General features: G+C 31.3%; 1 protein-coding gene across 1 annotated transcript; it reads right to left on the bottom strand.

Moving 5' to 3' along the window:
- Positions 1-304: 304 nt before the first annotated feature.
- shg (shotgun) lies at positions 305-12,243 on the bottom strand. The gene is made up of 2 exons (XM_065513690.1): positions 11,114-12,243; positions 305-5,184 (listed from the first exon to the last, which is right to left on the bottom strand). The coding sequence occupies exons 1-2, from the start codon at positions 11,951-11,953 to the stop codon at positions 1,282-1,284; spliced, it is 4,743 nt and encodes a 1,580-aa protein (XP_065369762.1). The 5' UTR covers positions 11,954-12,243; the 3' UTR covers positions 305-1,281.
- Positions 12,244-12,742: the final 499 nt, after the last annotated feature.

The raw sequence follows: 12,742 nt of genomic DNA, 5'->3' as shown, positions 1-12,742 counted from the left end.
CAGTACTTATTTTGCGGCATCATTAGAAAAAATCTAACAGTAATAAAGCAACACATGTTTTTAATATTTTAAAAAAAGTTAATTTAAGAAAAAAATAAAAATAAAATTTAAATGAATTCCATATTTTAACATTTAATACATTATAAAGAAACTATAAGCAAAATTCTTGATTTAAAGCTTCTTAATAATCTTAATATAATTTCAAAACAATTACATCTTCTATATTTCAATTTCCCAAAGAAAAATTCTTCATTTTACACCTTTTTATAAACGCTAGCACTTGAAAACGCTTAATAATGAAACGTTTTTAATTAATAGTTTGTTATTTTTTTTATTATTATTATTTCTTTTATTTCATTTTGTTTAAACTAAAGTAATTATAAATTAAAGAGGCCTTAAAAAATGGGAGTTTGTTTTTTTTATATTAAATACATTTACAAATATAATTAAGTTTTTTGTTTAATGTTTTATTTATTAATTTTAATTTAAATGGACAAGTTTTTGTGTGGTTTAAACAATAAACGTTTTAAATAATAAATGGAAATTTTTAAATGCTTTTTTTTTGTTTAATAACAAACAAAAAATAAAAAATAATACAATTGAAATAAAAACAGTTACTTCGTTTCGTTTTGTATTTTGTAATTTTTCGTTTTTTTTTTTTGTAAATTTTATTAATACTATATTTTATCAAAAAATACAGTTAACAATTATTAGTGATAATTCATTTATTTTATAGTGTTTCTCATATATTCCTTTTCTTGCTTCATTCACATTTTTGTTCATTCTTAGTAATTAAATTAAGAAATCGTTTTTTTATTTTTAAGTTAATTAAATTTTAAATTTGTTTAAATTAAAAAAAAAAATCATTTAATATAATAAATTCTTAAAAAGAAAAAAAAATAAACAAACAAAAGATCGTGTTTTTTTTTGTTAAATAAATTTCTACAATGTTTTTTGTTAAAGTTTGTTTGTTTGATACATACAATGGATACGTACATTTACATTAGAGATTTATAATGAAGAGCAAAGCTCTTCTCCCTATAGTTTTGTTTTAAATAAGTCTTTTCGTATTAACATAGCAACTAAGCTGCAACATATTAACAACTACTACTAATATTCACAACTTGGTCGTCTTACTGTTTTCATAATGCTTTGCTTTCTATATAAAAAAAAGCTCTCTTGGTTTTGGAAGATCAATCAAAATTTTAGTTAATTAGTTAATTTAGCTGTCTGTTTTCGTTTCTGTCTTTTTTACACTTAAAAATGTCTATATATAGTAACTTAAATACGCCAACCTTGATCGTCATCTACATTTGAGTCAGTGTCTGAAGGTTCTTCACCATACATATCGGCCAGTTTGCGGAAACGTGGTCCGAAATTGGAGAGATAGTCAAAATTGAGATCACCATCATCGGTGCAGGAGGCTAAAGAGGAGAGAGAGCCATCCGAATTGCCATCACCCTCATAGGCATAGTGACGCACATCATCGATGGCGAAAGCTCCTATGTCACGATCACAATTCTCTTTTTTATCACCCAAAAATCCACCAATGTCGGGTATTTCCTGTGGCGGATTGGGCGCATGTAGTGTGTGTGGATCTTTGTACAGGGTTTCGCCATAAAACGGCTGTGTGGTTCTTAAAACATTCAAGTCATAGTCGGTGTCACGTTCGCCGCCACCCTCATCCTCATAATTGATAATGGTTTCTCTGATGTCATCGATATCCTTTTCATGCCAGCCATTCTTTTGTTTCTTCTGCACCACCACGGCCAGTAGGATTATGAGCAGCAAAACTATGCAGGATATGATGGCAATAATAAAGTTGCGATCTATGCCAAAACTCACAGCCACTGCCACCGCTCTCTGGCAGCCTGAGTCAACATTGCGGAATACTGAAGGTGCTCCCAAGTTGTAGGTGTGATCGTTAATAGTGAGATTACGTATGCAGCCAAAGAATCCCTGCTGACTGGGTACATAAGTCCAGTTTAGTTGATGACCCAAATGGACCAAGTCTACGGGGGTACCTCCCAGCTGTAGAGGAGCATTTACATTTAAAAATTCATTGGGTCCCTGGGGAGCACCCAAACTCATGCAGGTCGATAGACGACAATTATCCACTGTCATTTCTATGCTGGCCTTTTGCAGCACTATGTCCAGCTGATAAGATTTACCGGCCTTCAATTCTATGTGTCTGTGATCTATGCGTATGGTGCCAGAGCCATAGTCTACCGTTAACACAGGATAACCTTTCACCAGCTCCAGCGCTAAAAAGTCCGTCAAGGGCAACAAGTGATTGTAGTTTAAAGGACCCAAATACATAATCAAACCATGATCGGTTTGTGGTGCAATTTCCAAACTAATCTTTGTATTATCACAGGCAGCTATGGGTTCATAGAAGGCATAACCATTGCCATAGAAACCCACCGAAACCAATTCACAGTGTGGGCCGGTGAAACCATCTATACAATCGCAAGCATCATCTTCGCCCAGCTTTGTTGTGCCACCATTTAGGCAATAGTTTCTATTTTTGGCCTCGCAAACACATTGGGCCTCTATGAAGGCTGTTACTCCCACAAATGAGGTAGTATTGGAGTAAATCATATACGGCACAGATGATTTGTGTAAAGTGTTCGTGCAGGAAGATTCGCATTTCAGTTTTTCCACCAGACACTCATCAATATTGACCATGAGAATTTGCAAATCCAATTCACTTTCGAGTTCGTCTTGGTGCTGGGCCACTATGCCATTAAGTTTTTCGGGAGCATAATATGGTGAGCCATGGGCCGAATAGCGCACATCCAAGTTATTGTTGTTGTCCGCAGTTTGTAGGACAGTGAAAACATCCACATTGGTTACTGAGGTATTAAACAATTTGGCCAAATAGAACTGCAAACGATCTTTCAAAGATAAGCTATCATCGGCCTGAGCATCTCTCGAAACACTAATAAAATCTTCTTTGGTTATATTGTAGAAACGTATACTGCCACTTTTATCTACCGCTTCTTCGGGTAACTCGCGCACTATTACCGTAACATCGGCATCTACTGAGTGCCGTGGTATGAAGGTGGATTCTTCGGTGACAACAAATTGCAAATCATACTGGCCTTCTGGGGTGCCTTCGAGTACGGTTATCATGCCGGAGGAAGGATTTAAACGGAAGTTCTCATGAGATATATCCTGAGACCATTGGAAAGTTTTGTCATCCAAATCCCAATCGTCTAAATCATCTACAAATACGCGGCCTATTTCGGTATCCGGTGCCTCTCCCTTATAATTGTACACCGTAATGCGCGATGAGCCCTCTGACATGGCATTGTCATTTACATCGCCTATAATCAAATGCAATATGCTGACAGAACTCATTTTCGGCTGACCTGAATCACGAATACGTATGGGTATGTAATAGTCTTTTTGCTCTTCACGATCAAATTGCACATTGGCGAAGAGATAGTCATTGTCTATGCTAAATTTGGTTTTAATATCAGGCGAGGCATCACTGTCAATGCCAAATGTGTAGGGTGGACCATTTTGGGGTTCATCATAGTCGTTGGCCTGCAGTTGCACCACTTGACCGGGGTTGCGATTTTCTTGCCATATTACAGGCATTTTATTGATCAGATAAGGAGCATTGTCATTGATATCCTCCAAATTAATCTCAACAGAGGCCACCTTTTTCAAGCCGGTGCCATCTTCATCAACGGCGGCAATCAAAACACCCCAGGATTTATGGCCATTGGGTAAATCACGATCGAGGGGCTGTATTAACTTTAAGCAGCCAGTGTCATCAATAGTCAACATCTTTTTATGATCATCCTTAACCACGAAATATTTGATGTGCTGATCAGCAGTGCGATCTTTTATATCGGGATCATAGGCTTCAATATTCAAAATGCAATGATCGAACACCTGCTCTTCTCGTATGGTAATGGAATAGTTTTCCTTAAACACGGGCGGATTATCGTTGACATCTTCGATTTTAATTATCACCGTGGCATGATCATCGAATATACCATCAAACGCTCTTATTTTTAACATATACTCGGTTATGTTCTCATAATCCAGTCTAGAGTTGACAGTAATTTTTCCCGTTTGCTCTTCAATCTTAAAAGCATTGCCCACATTGCCACTCTCTATGGTGTATTTGATTTGCGAGGCATTATCCTCATCTTCGGCAGTCACCTCAATGACAATAAAATTGATGTTGGCATCTTCAGGCAGCTTATCGGCCACATACTCGTCCATTTGGAAATGAGGCTTGTGATCGTTTTTATCGGCAATTTCAATGCGAAAGACCTGTTGGCCTCTGTTTGGTTCACCATTCTTAATGAGGGAGGAGGGCGAATTGTCACTGGCTATAACTTTAACATTGTAAAAATCTCTTTCTTCACGATCGAAGGTCTTGAGGGCGGTAATGTTGCCCGTATGCGAATCAATGGCGAAAAACTCACGATTGTCAGCCAACTCAAAGGACACTATATTGTTGGCCTCTGTACCATCCATATCGAAAGCGCGTACCTGCATCACAGGAGTACCGGCTGGTTCATTCTCTAAAATGGTGCCCGTCTTCACCTCCGTGAAATAGGGAATATTATCGTTGACATCTTCGATTTTTATCTTCAAAACATGTTCGGCCGCTAAATCGTAAGTATTACGAGCGCTCATCGTCAGTGTATAGTCGGTAACTGCTTCATAATCTAACGATTTACCTAAACTAATCACTACAGTATCATCGATTTGATCGAAAACAAAAGTCTTCTTACTATTCGTTTGTTCGGTACGACCTGTTATTAACTCAAATATAACTTCCGGTTTATTGGGAACATTCGACAAAGCCTTAAGCGTCACTATGGGTATAGAATAATCACTAAAGTTTTCCTTAAGGAATATCGGCCCGTCAATGGGATCTATAAATGAAGGCGGCCGTTTATTCGATTCGACTACGCGTATGCGTACTTCAATTTGAGCATCTTGTGGTGGATCGGGTACAATGTTGTAGGCACGTACGGTTATCGTATAATATTGTCCCGGTCTTTTGTCGATCGGTCTATTTAAATTTATTATACCAGCATCCTTATCAATGGTAAAGTATGAATGATCACGTTCAGCTAAAATTTCATAGGCTATAATACTATTGTTACCATCGTCCAAATCACTAGCAGTGATACGCATAATCACAGCATTCGGCTACAAATAGAAATGGGAAGAAACAAGAAAAAAATGGAAAATTGTAGATAAGGAAATAAAAATTATGATAGTAATCTTAATTAGAGGTTTTGTGTCAAAAAAAAATAATCCTAAAGGACTGCTAATGATGTAAACATTGTTTTTAAATACATATAATTATTGTTTATTTTGGTTTTAGTAGCGTTATCTTAATCCTGGTTCTTAAATTTGTGTAGTTTTCTTTTACCTAAAATAATAGTAAAGTAAATATTTTTAAATCCTAAATATTATCTACCAACAATCATCCCTTAGTATTTAAAAACAGGTAATATTTTTCCAGTTTAAACATTTAAAAAAAAACCTTAATAACACTATGATATACAAAAAATATATAGCAATTATGTTGTATTGGAGTACATAGAGTTCTGAAATACTTATCGTTTCTCTCGATCAATTTGTTTAGTAATTTTTTATTAGAAATCCGGATCGTGATCCAAATATCGCAATATATACTGAACGTGTAGTAGTGCTCTTATAGGCACAACTTTTTTGTTTGTTGGCTAGAAGTGTAGAGAATCAAACGCGATGTCGCTTGGCTTGCGATTGTAAGGAATTTTTCATGTTTCGCTTTTGAATTGTTGTTAGTTGTCAAATAAATATTAATATTAAAAGCTGCAAGGCAATTTTAAAAGAAAATATAAATAAAATTGCTGCCATTATTGCTCTTTGTTGTCTTTAAATTTATTTTAAAATTGTTTTTTTTTTAATTTATTTAAAAGATATATCGTTAGCAAAACATTAGAATTAGTAAAATTACACTGTTTGCTTTAAAAACGTTTATACCCCTTTCTCGTTAGGCAATTTAGTTGCGCAAGTCTCTTATTCTTCCGGCGCGGTTGCTGTTTAAAATCGACACAATCGGCCACCAAAAGGCTGAGATATAAGGGAAAAACCAGGAAAACCTCGATTACCAAGTCATTAATATATATAATATGGATATCCAATAATAGATATTGCAAAGACCTTTGTAACGGCATATAAAAGGCCAAGGTATGTCGGAGCTACAATTGGTCAAAATCGAGAAAAATATTTTTTACCCCGAATTTTTTTTTTCACCAAAAAAAATTTTTTTTGTTATAAAATTTTGTTCACAAATAAATTTAAAATTTTTTTTTCTAAAAATTAAAATTTTTTAAAAAATAAATTTTAAAAAAACATTTGCGCTAAAATTTTTAGACTACTGATATCAAAAACATTGCTCTATTGCCTTTTGAGAGCAAATTTAGAAAGACTTTAAATCATAAAACGATAAAAATAAAGAAAAAAATTTATAAGAAATTGTGCTATTTCCATCCACTAAAGAAACAAAATAAGAACTAAATGAGCCAAGTCAAAAAAAGAACTTATAACTCCGCCAATGACCATATTTTTAACTGTTATTATTTACATTATCAGTCCAATTATGAAAAAAAAATCCCTGGGAGTTTGTTCCCTTTTCGTTTTTTTAACATAGAATTTGAATAGGAAAAATCAGAAAAGAGAAAAAATTCCCGGGGAATTTGTTTTCATAATTGGGCTGTATAAATCATAGGATATAAGTAATAAAACTGCTTTAACAGATTTCAAAAATACTTATTTAAAACAAATGATTTTAGAACGTTTTTTGTGCCTTCCGTAAAATTTGTGAAAAAAGACTTAGCAATTTTGCACACTAAGCTAACGATATTTCCAATATTTTCGAAAGGATTTTCAGAAATCTGTTTCTGTTTAAAGTTAAGTATAATTCAAATCATTCTGACAAAATCAGTTTCAAAAGAAGATACTTATGTTCAGGACAAGACATAATCCCAGCCTACAAATGGCTTGGATTTTTTACGATTTTTTTATATTTGTATATCTGGATTAATAAGTTATTAACATAGACAATATGGATATCTAATGATAGCTATTTCAAACACCTTTCCAACTACGTATATAATGCCATAGAAATTCGGATCAACAATGGAACAAAATCGGAAAAATATTTTTTAATATGAATTTTTTTCTCACCCTTTTCTCGACAAAAAAATGTAAATCTTTCAAAAAAAATTTTTTTTTTTAATTTTTTGCATTCGATTGAAAATAAATCCCGGCAGGGGAAGTTTATCTGATGTAACCAAAGGGTTTCTAAGTAATAATCAGGAAATGATAAAACAATTTCATTAAAGCATTCAGCACGAATTAATTCGTTGTGTTAATTCCTCAGTACTGCCAACGTATTGATTTCATTCCTTTAAAAATACATTCTTTATAGAATTAATTCCTTGTTGAATCATTCAAGTTTTCTTCAATTCAAATCCATTACAAAATAGCTTTCAAAATCTATTGAATGATTCAGTTTTTCTTCAATTCAAATCTATTACAAAAAGGCTTTAAATTCTTTGTTCAATTCATTTTGTAAATTATAAAAAGCAAATCAAAAACTAAACTGCATGAAGAAAAACTATTTAAATTCAATTTGTATTAGATTTGTATTAACAAAAATTTAATCATTCAAAAGTTAAATGAATTCCATTATGAATTAATTCAAAGATGAATGAATTCTATTTAAATAAAACTCTTTGAATGAAGCTAATGAATTAGATTTTGGAAATGGATGTATGGAATGAATGGCAAAACGAATTAAATTCAAATTGAAGTAATTATCACAATTAATTGTGAATTCCTTAATTAGACTTTTAAAAACCTTTTATCAATTAAATTTCTAGAACTAAGCTTCATTTGGTTTAAGAAATATTTATAATTTATTTTTAAACATTCTTTATTAGATTAAAACAAACACTCTATCGAAAAGCTTTTTACATTAATTGCAACAATCAATTAAGTTCCTATGTATCAATTAAATATTTATTTACTCCTTAAAACTTCATTTTACACTTACAATCATATTAATCAGCCACAAACACATTTTTGCTTTCAATTTCTATTTTTTTTACAAACAATATTGATTTCTTTAATGTGGTTTTATTTTATTTTTTTTATTAAAGAAAGAAAAAACCTTATCTTGTCTTGGTTTGAGAAATGGCAACTAAATAAAAGAACTAAATACTAATATTGAGGTGCCTGTTGTTTGGAACAAAAAAGGTAACAACCTACAATCTAAACTTAACTACGTTTTAGATATAGACCAGTGTAATTTTAAACTATTAACGATTTTGTTTAGTGCTGCTAAAGGGTTTCAAGGTTTTTTTTTCTTTTTGTAATACGTTTTCGTTTTTTTTAAGAGCAGTGAACTCAATTGGAATTTACCCTCAAGTACTCATAGAAATATGTATGCAATTGTGTGACAGAAAGTCTAATGGAAATGAAAATTTTGTATGGCTATCTGCTGACTGTGTGTGTTAACAACATTGTAAATCTATAGAGCCACTTGGTTTCTATAAGAAATTATTTCAAAAAGGTAAACTATAAATAAAAAAAATAGTCTGGTCACCCCTCCTACGTGTTAAACAAATCATAGCAAGCCAACCTACTTAGTTAAGCCGGGGATTGTAGGTTGAAATTAAAATTTAAAACTAATTTATTTCAATATAATTTTTACATTATTATTTATATGAATTCCTCAAACTAGAATAGGGGCTAGTGGGCTACCCGATAAAGTTGCTAACCTCGGGCCTACAAAATAACCAAAAATTCAGTTCTTATCCGAATGTCAAGAAAATATTTACAAAAAATACGATTACAAAGGTGGTCTTTTAGTTCTAGAGATTTTTGTAATGTACAATATTTTTTTTAAATTTTCGCCGTCTTTTTTTCTGTTTTTTTTTTTTTTGAAAATTTCTTGTATTTTTGATTAAATTTCAAATAATAAAAATAAATATTTTGTATGTTTAATTCTAGATCGAATATAAAACCGATAACTTTAGATTTCACAAGAGCAATGCACTTTTTCTGTCGTTTTCAAAACCGATAACGACAACGATTGGATTCTACGACAACTCCGATTATTACTCTTATAGAAAAACAAATTATTCGGGCTCGTATATATTTTGTATAGGTTTATGAAAGCTATCTTAACGTAAATGCGTGTAAAATAAAAATAGCCTCATTTAAGGAAACACAGTAGCCCTCAACCCTATCCAAAATTAGCCAATTTTGAAGAAAAATTGCACATTTATCTAAAAACGAAAAGCCCATATAATAAAAATAATTATTTTAGAAGGCGATATATATTGTTTAAACACATTAAAAATTAATAAGAAAAAAACTAACGTTTTAGAAAATAATTTTTTAAGAATTTTAGTGTTTAAATGCAGAAATGTCAAATGTTATCAATCCATTGATCAAAATACCCTTTTTATGATATCATAATCTGTTCGAATTTACAATAATTTGGACATTTACCCCTTCTTATTCTTCTTAATCAATTTTTAATTTTATAAGAGATTTATAAAACAGAATTTCCATACAAAATTTGTTTTATAAACCTATAATAAATTTAAAAATTGATTATGAACAAGGCCTTTAAAATTTATTTTTTTATAAATTCGAAAAACTCGGGATTTTATTCGCGTTATAAATTTTTTAAAAAATTAAAAAAAAATTATTTTATATCTTTTGAAGCTGCTGTCGGCTTTTATTTATTTAATATGCATTTGAAAGATAATTGTGTCCTATTTAGACTACATGATTAAACAAATATTTGTTTTCAAAAAATGTATTCATGCAATTTTTAGATGCACTTTTAGAAATGTTCTCAATGTAAAATTTAAAATTTTTTTTAAAATAATTTAAAAAAGTTTTAATTTAATTGTCTAAACAACTACTTTTTTAATATTTACCACCACGGATGGTTTGGGTTACGGGAATTCCCGGGAATAAAATGAATTAAAAAAACTTTAATAGATTTAAATTTAACATCTTTGAAACGCCTGTTCCAAATTTAGATATATTAGTAGAGGTAAATCCTAAACATTTAAAATCAATGTCTTTTTAAGCGGGAATTAGCTTTATTTGAAGCAAGTAGCAATCGGATAAACAATTTAGATTGTCTTTATAAGTATCCGGGAAACCCCAAACCCTATCTGCAATGCTTTCCACTATTACTTATTGAAACTATTCTAACAGCTGACATTATCAGTCTTAATTGAACTTCATTTTTAAACATATTCGATCAATGTTTCCCAACTATAAAATATAATTCTATGGAAAGGAAAATATTTGTTAGTAAATTATATATTGTAACGGCCAAGCGCGGATCCCAAAAACCGAAATGTTTTAATATAAAAAAGAAAAATCTAAAATAAAATTTATGAATAATACAAATCGCTAAAACTCGATTCCTCATTCATATTTACTTTTCAATTGAAAATTTTATCATTTCTGCCAGTTACACTGTTCGCAAAAGGCGCTATGCGTAAATGTTTTGAAAAATGTTTCTATTTTTCCCATTAGGGTTTATAATTTAAAAAACCCTGAGCACTTTTGACATAATGTATTTATAATAGGTACCTACATCTATTTTTAATTTATTTAACTTAAACAGTTGTACTAAATATTTATTTTTAGTGTGAAATAACTCATTTTAACAAATTTATGTTATTCCTATGATATAATAATAAAAAAGAAAGTACAGTTGAGAATGTTTTTATAAAAACTACATTTTTTGTTTACACATTACATTACATTATTTAAGTCCTTGAGATAACACAAACAAGAAACAGCATAAACTACCTGCTTGGGAAAAACCTTTGCTTTGTTAACAATAGCCAAAACTTCATTTTGAAAATATCAACTTCTACTTCTTCGTTCGTTCTTTGTAAATTCTTTATGATTTTTATTACCAAATAGCAGTAATCCAGGGGTCCGCTGAATTGGTAATAAAAATACATATAAAGTTTTCAAAGTCACCTCAAAGAACAGACCTCAGTTAATGAAACATAGAAACCAAAAGCAAATTGTTTAAACTCACCTGTTTATCTTCCGACATGGATTCTTCATAACGAGCCTTATTGAATACCGGTGGATTGTCATTTATATCCTCGATGGTCACTTTAAATGTACATACATCATCCAAAGGAGGACGTCCATTATCTGTGGCCTGTACTGTGACATAAACAGCCTTTTCATGAATGGGTTCATCGCGATCGAAAGTATGTTCGGTAACAATAACGCCCGTTGTGGGATTAATGCGAAACTTTGGACGTTCAGCAGCCGATTGCACTAAACTGTATTTGATTTCTTGTTCTGGATCGGGATCTTCCGCCTCTACCATAATAACATAGGTATTCTCTGGTTGTTCTTCTTTAACGGACGGCTTATAGCCGGCACAGTTTTTAAATGCTGGCTTGCGATTGTCCACCGAGTAGAGGACTTCATTGGAATTAACATTATTAGAAGTCTGGCCGAAATAAATTGCAGAGTTGCCGCTGCGCGTTGAGGGTAGACCGGAATATAAAGCCGCTACGGAATCACGTTTTGAACGTAATGTTTGTTTATTGTTGGCGGAGGATGTTAATGCTAATAAATCTTGAAAATATGTTGAGGCATCATAAGAGGAATGATTTGGAGTTCTTGTTAATCGTGATGATAACACATTGGCGGGTAGTAAAGAGCTGACAATTATCACTAAAGTTATCATAAATGGCAGGTATTTCCTTCTGCTGTAATGTTTGTAAATCTGTTGTGGATGTGCATGTAAACAGGAGGCATCGTTTAGTTCGGATGCGTTTGCTGTTGTGTTGTTTGACGTTACTGTTGTGGTGGTGGGCTGTAGGCGTGGCTGTAGTACTGAGTTCGTTGAGGAAACCATTTTTATAGCATTACACTTCTTTTACTTGGAGTTAAAGAAAATGTAACTTTTTTAATTTAGAAATCACAATTTTTTTATTTACGAAAATCGCATTTTGCTTTAAATTTTTTAACTATTTCGTGATAAATTTTAATGAGTCACCCAGTATTTGAGATGAGAACAGATAAAAATTTAAGTTAACCAGATTTTGATATTTTATTTGATTCCAAAGATATTTAATTTTATTTGTTCAATTTTGATTCTTCTATTTGCTGTTTCTGTTGTTTTTTTTTTATCTAATTGCTCTACTTGTTAATTTTTTTTAATTTGTTTACTTTTTTGTGGAGTAGTGACATCTGCTAACGTCATCTTAGTTTCATGGCAACCGTTATAAACAGAAACAAACAAAAAACACACTCACTTCACTTTAATAAAAATTGTAAATTTTTAATTTATTATTTAAATAATATAAAGTTTGTACTGTTATTTTTATAGAATTTATTAAAAAATATTTGATTTTTATTATACCACGTCTAAAATAAAATAGCTTTGTTTTTCTGTTAACCTTTTTTAACAAAATCTTTTCTCCGACTCTTTTTCTGTTTCTCTTTCTCTTACTTTATTATAATTTTTCTATTAAGTTGTTGTTTTTTATTGTAGTAGTTTTATATATTTACACGGTATAGTTGTTGTTTTTGTTAAAACAGGTAAATCCAGGTAAAAATAGTGGTTTTTTATACATAAAACATACCAACACAAAGTTGGTAGAAAATGTAGTGGTAGTAGTTGTACTTTTTTTTTAACAAAACT

Source organism: Calliphora vicina, chromosome 5 (genome assembly GCF_958450345.1).
Source record: "Calliphora vicina chromosome 5, idCalVici1.1, whole genome shotgun sequence".
Lineage (NCBI taxonomy): Eukaryota > Metazoa > Arthropoda > Insecta > Diptera > Calliphoridae > Calliphora > Calliphora vicina.
Note: the sequence above shows the minus strand (reverse complement) of the source record. Positions and strands in the feature narration are given on the sequence as shown.

Bases quoted from the DNA above. Each gene is read 5' to 3' on its own strand.
- shg (XM_065513690.1), bottom strand. From the start codon at position 11,953: ATGGTTTCCTCAACGAACTCAGTACTACAGCCACGCCTACAGCCCACC. The intron at 5,185-11,113 runs GTGAGTTTAAAC...TTCTATTTGTAG, and splicing joins CCATGTCGGAAGATAAACAG to CCGAATGCTGTGATTATGCG.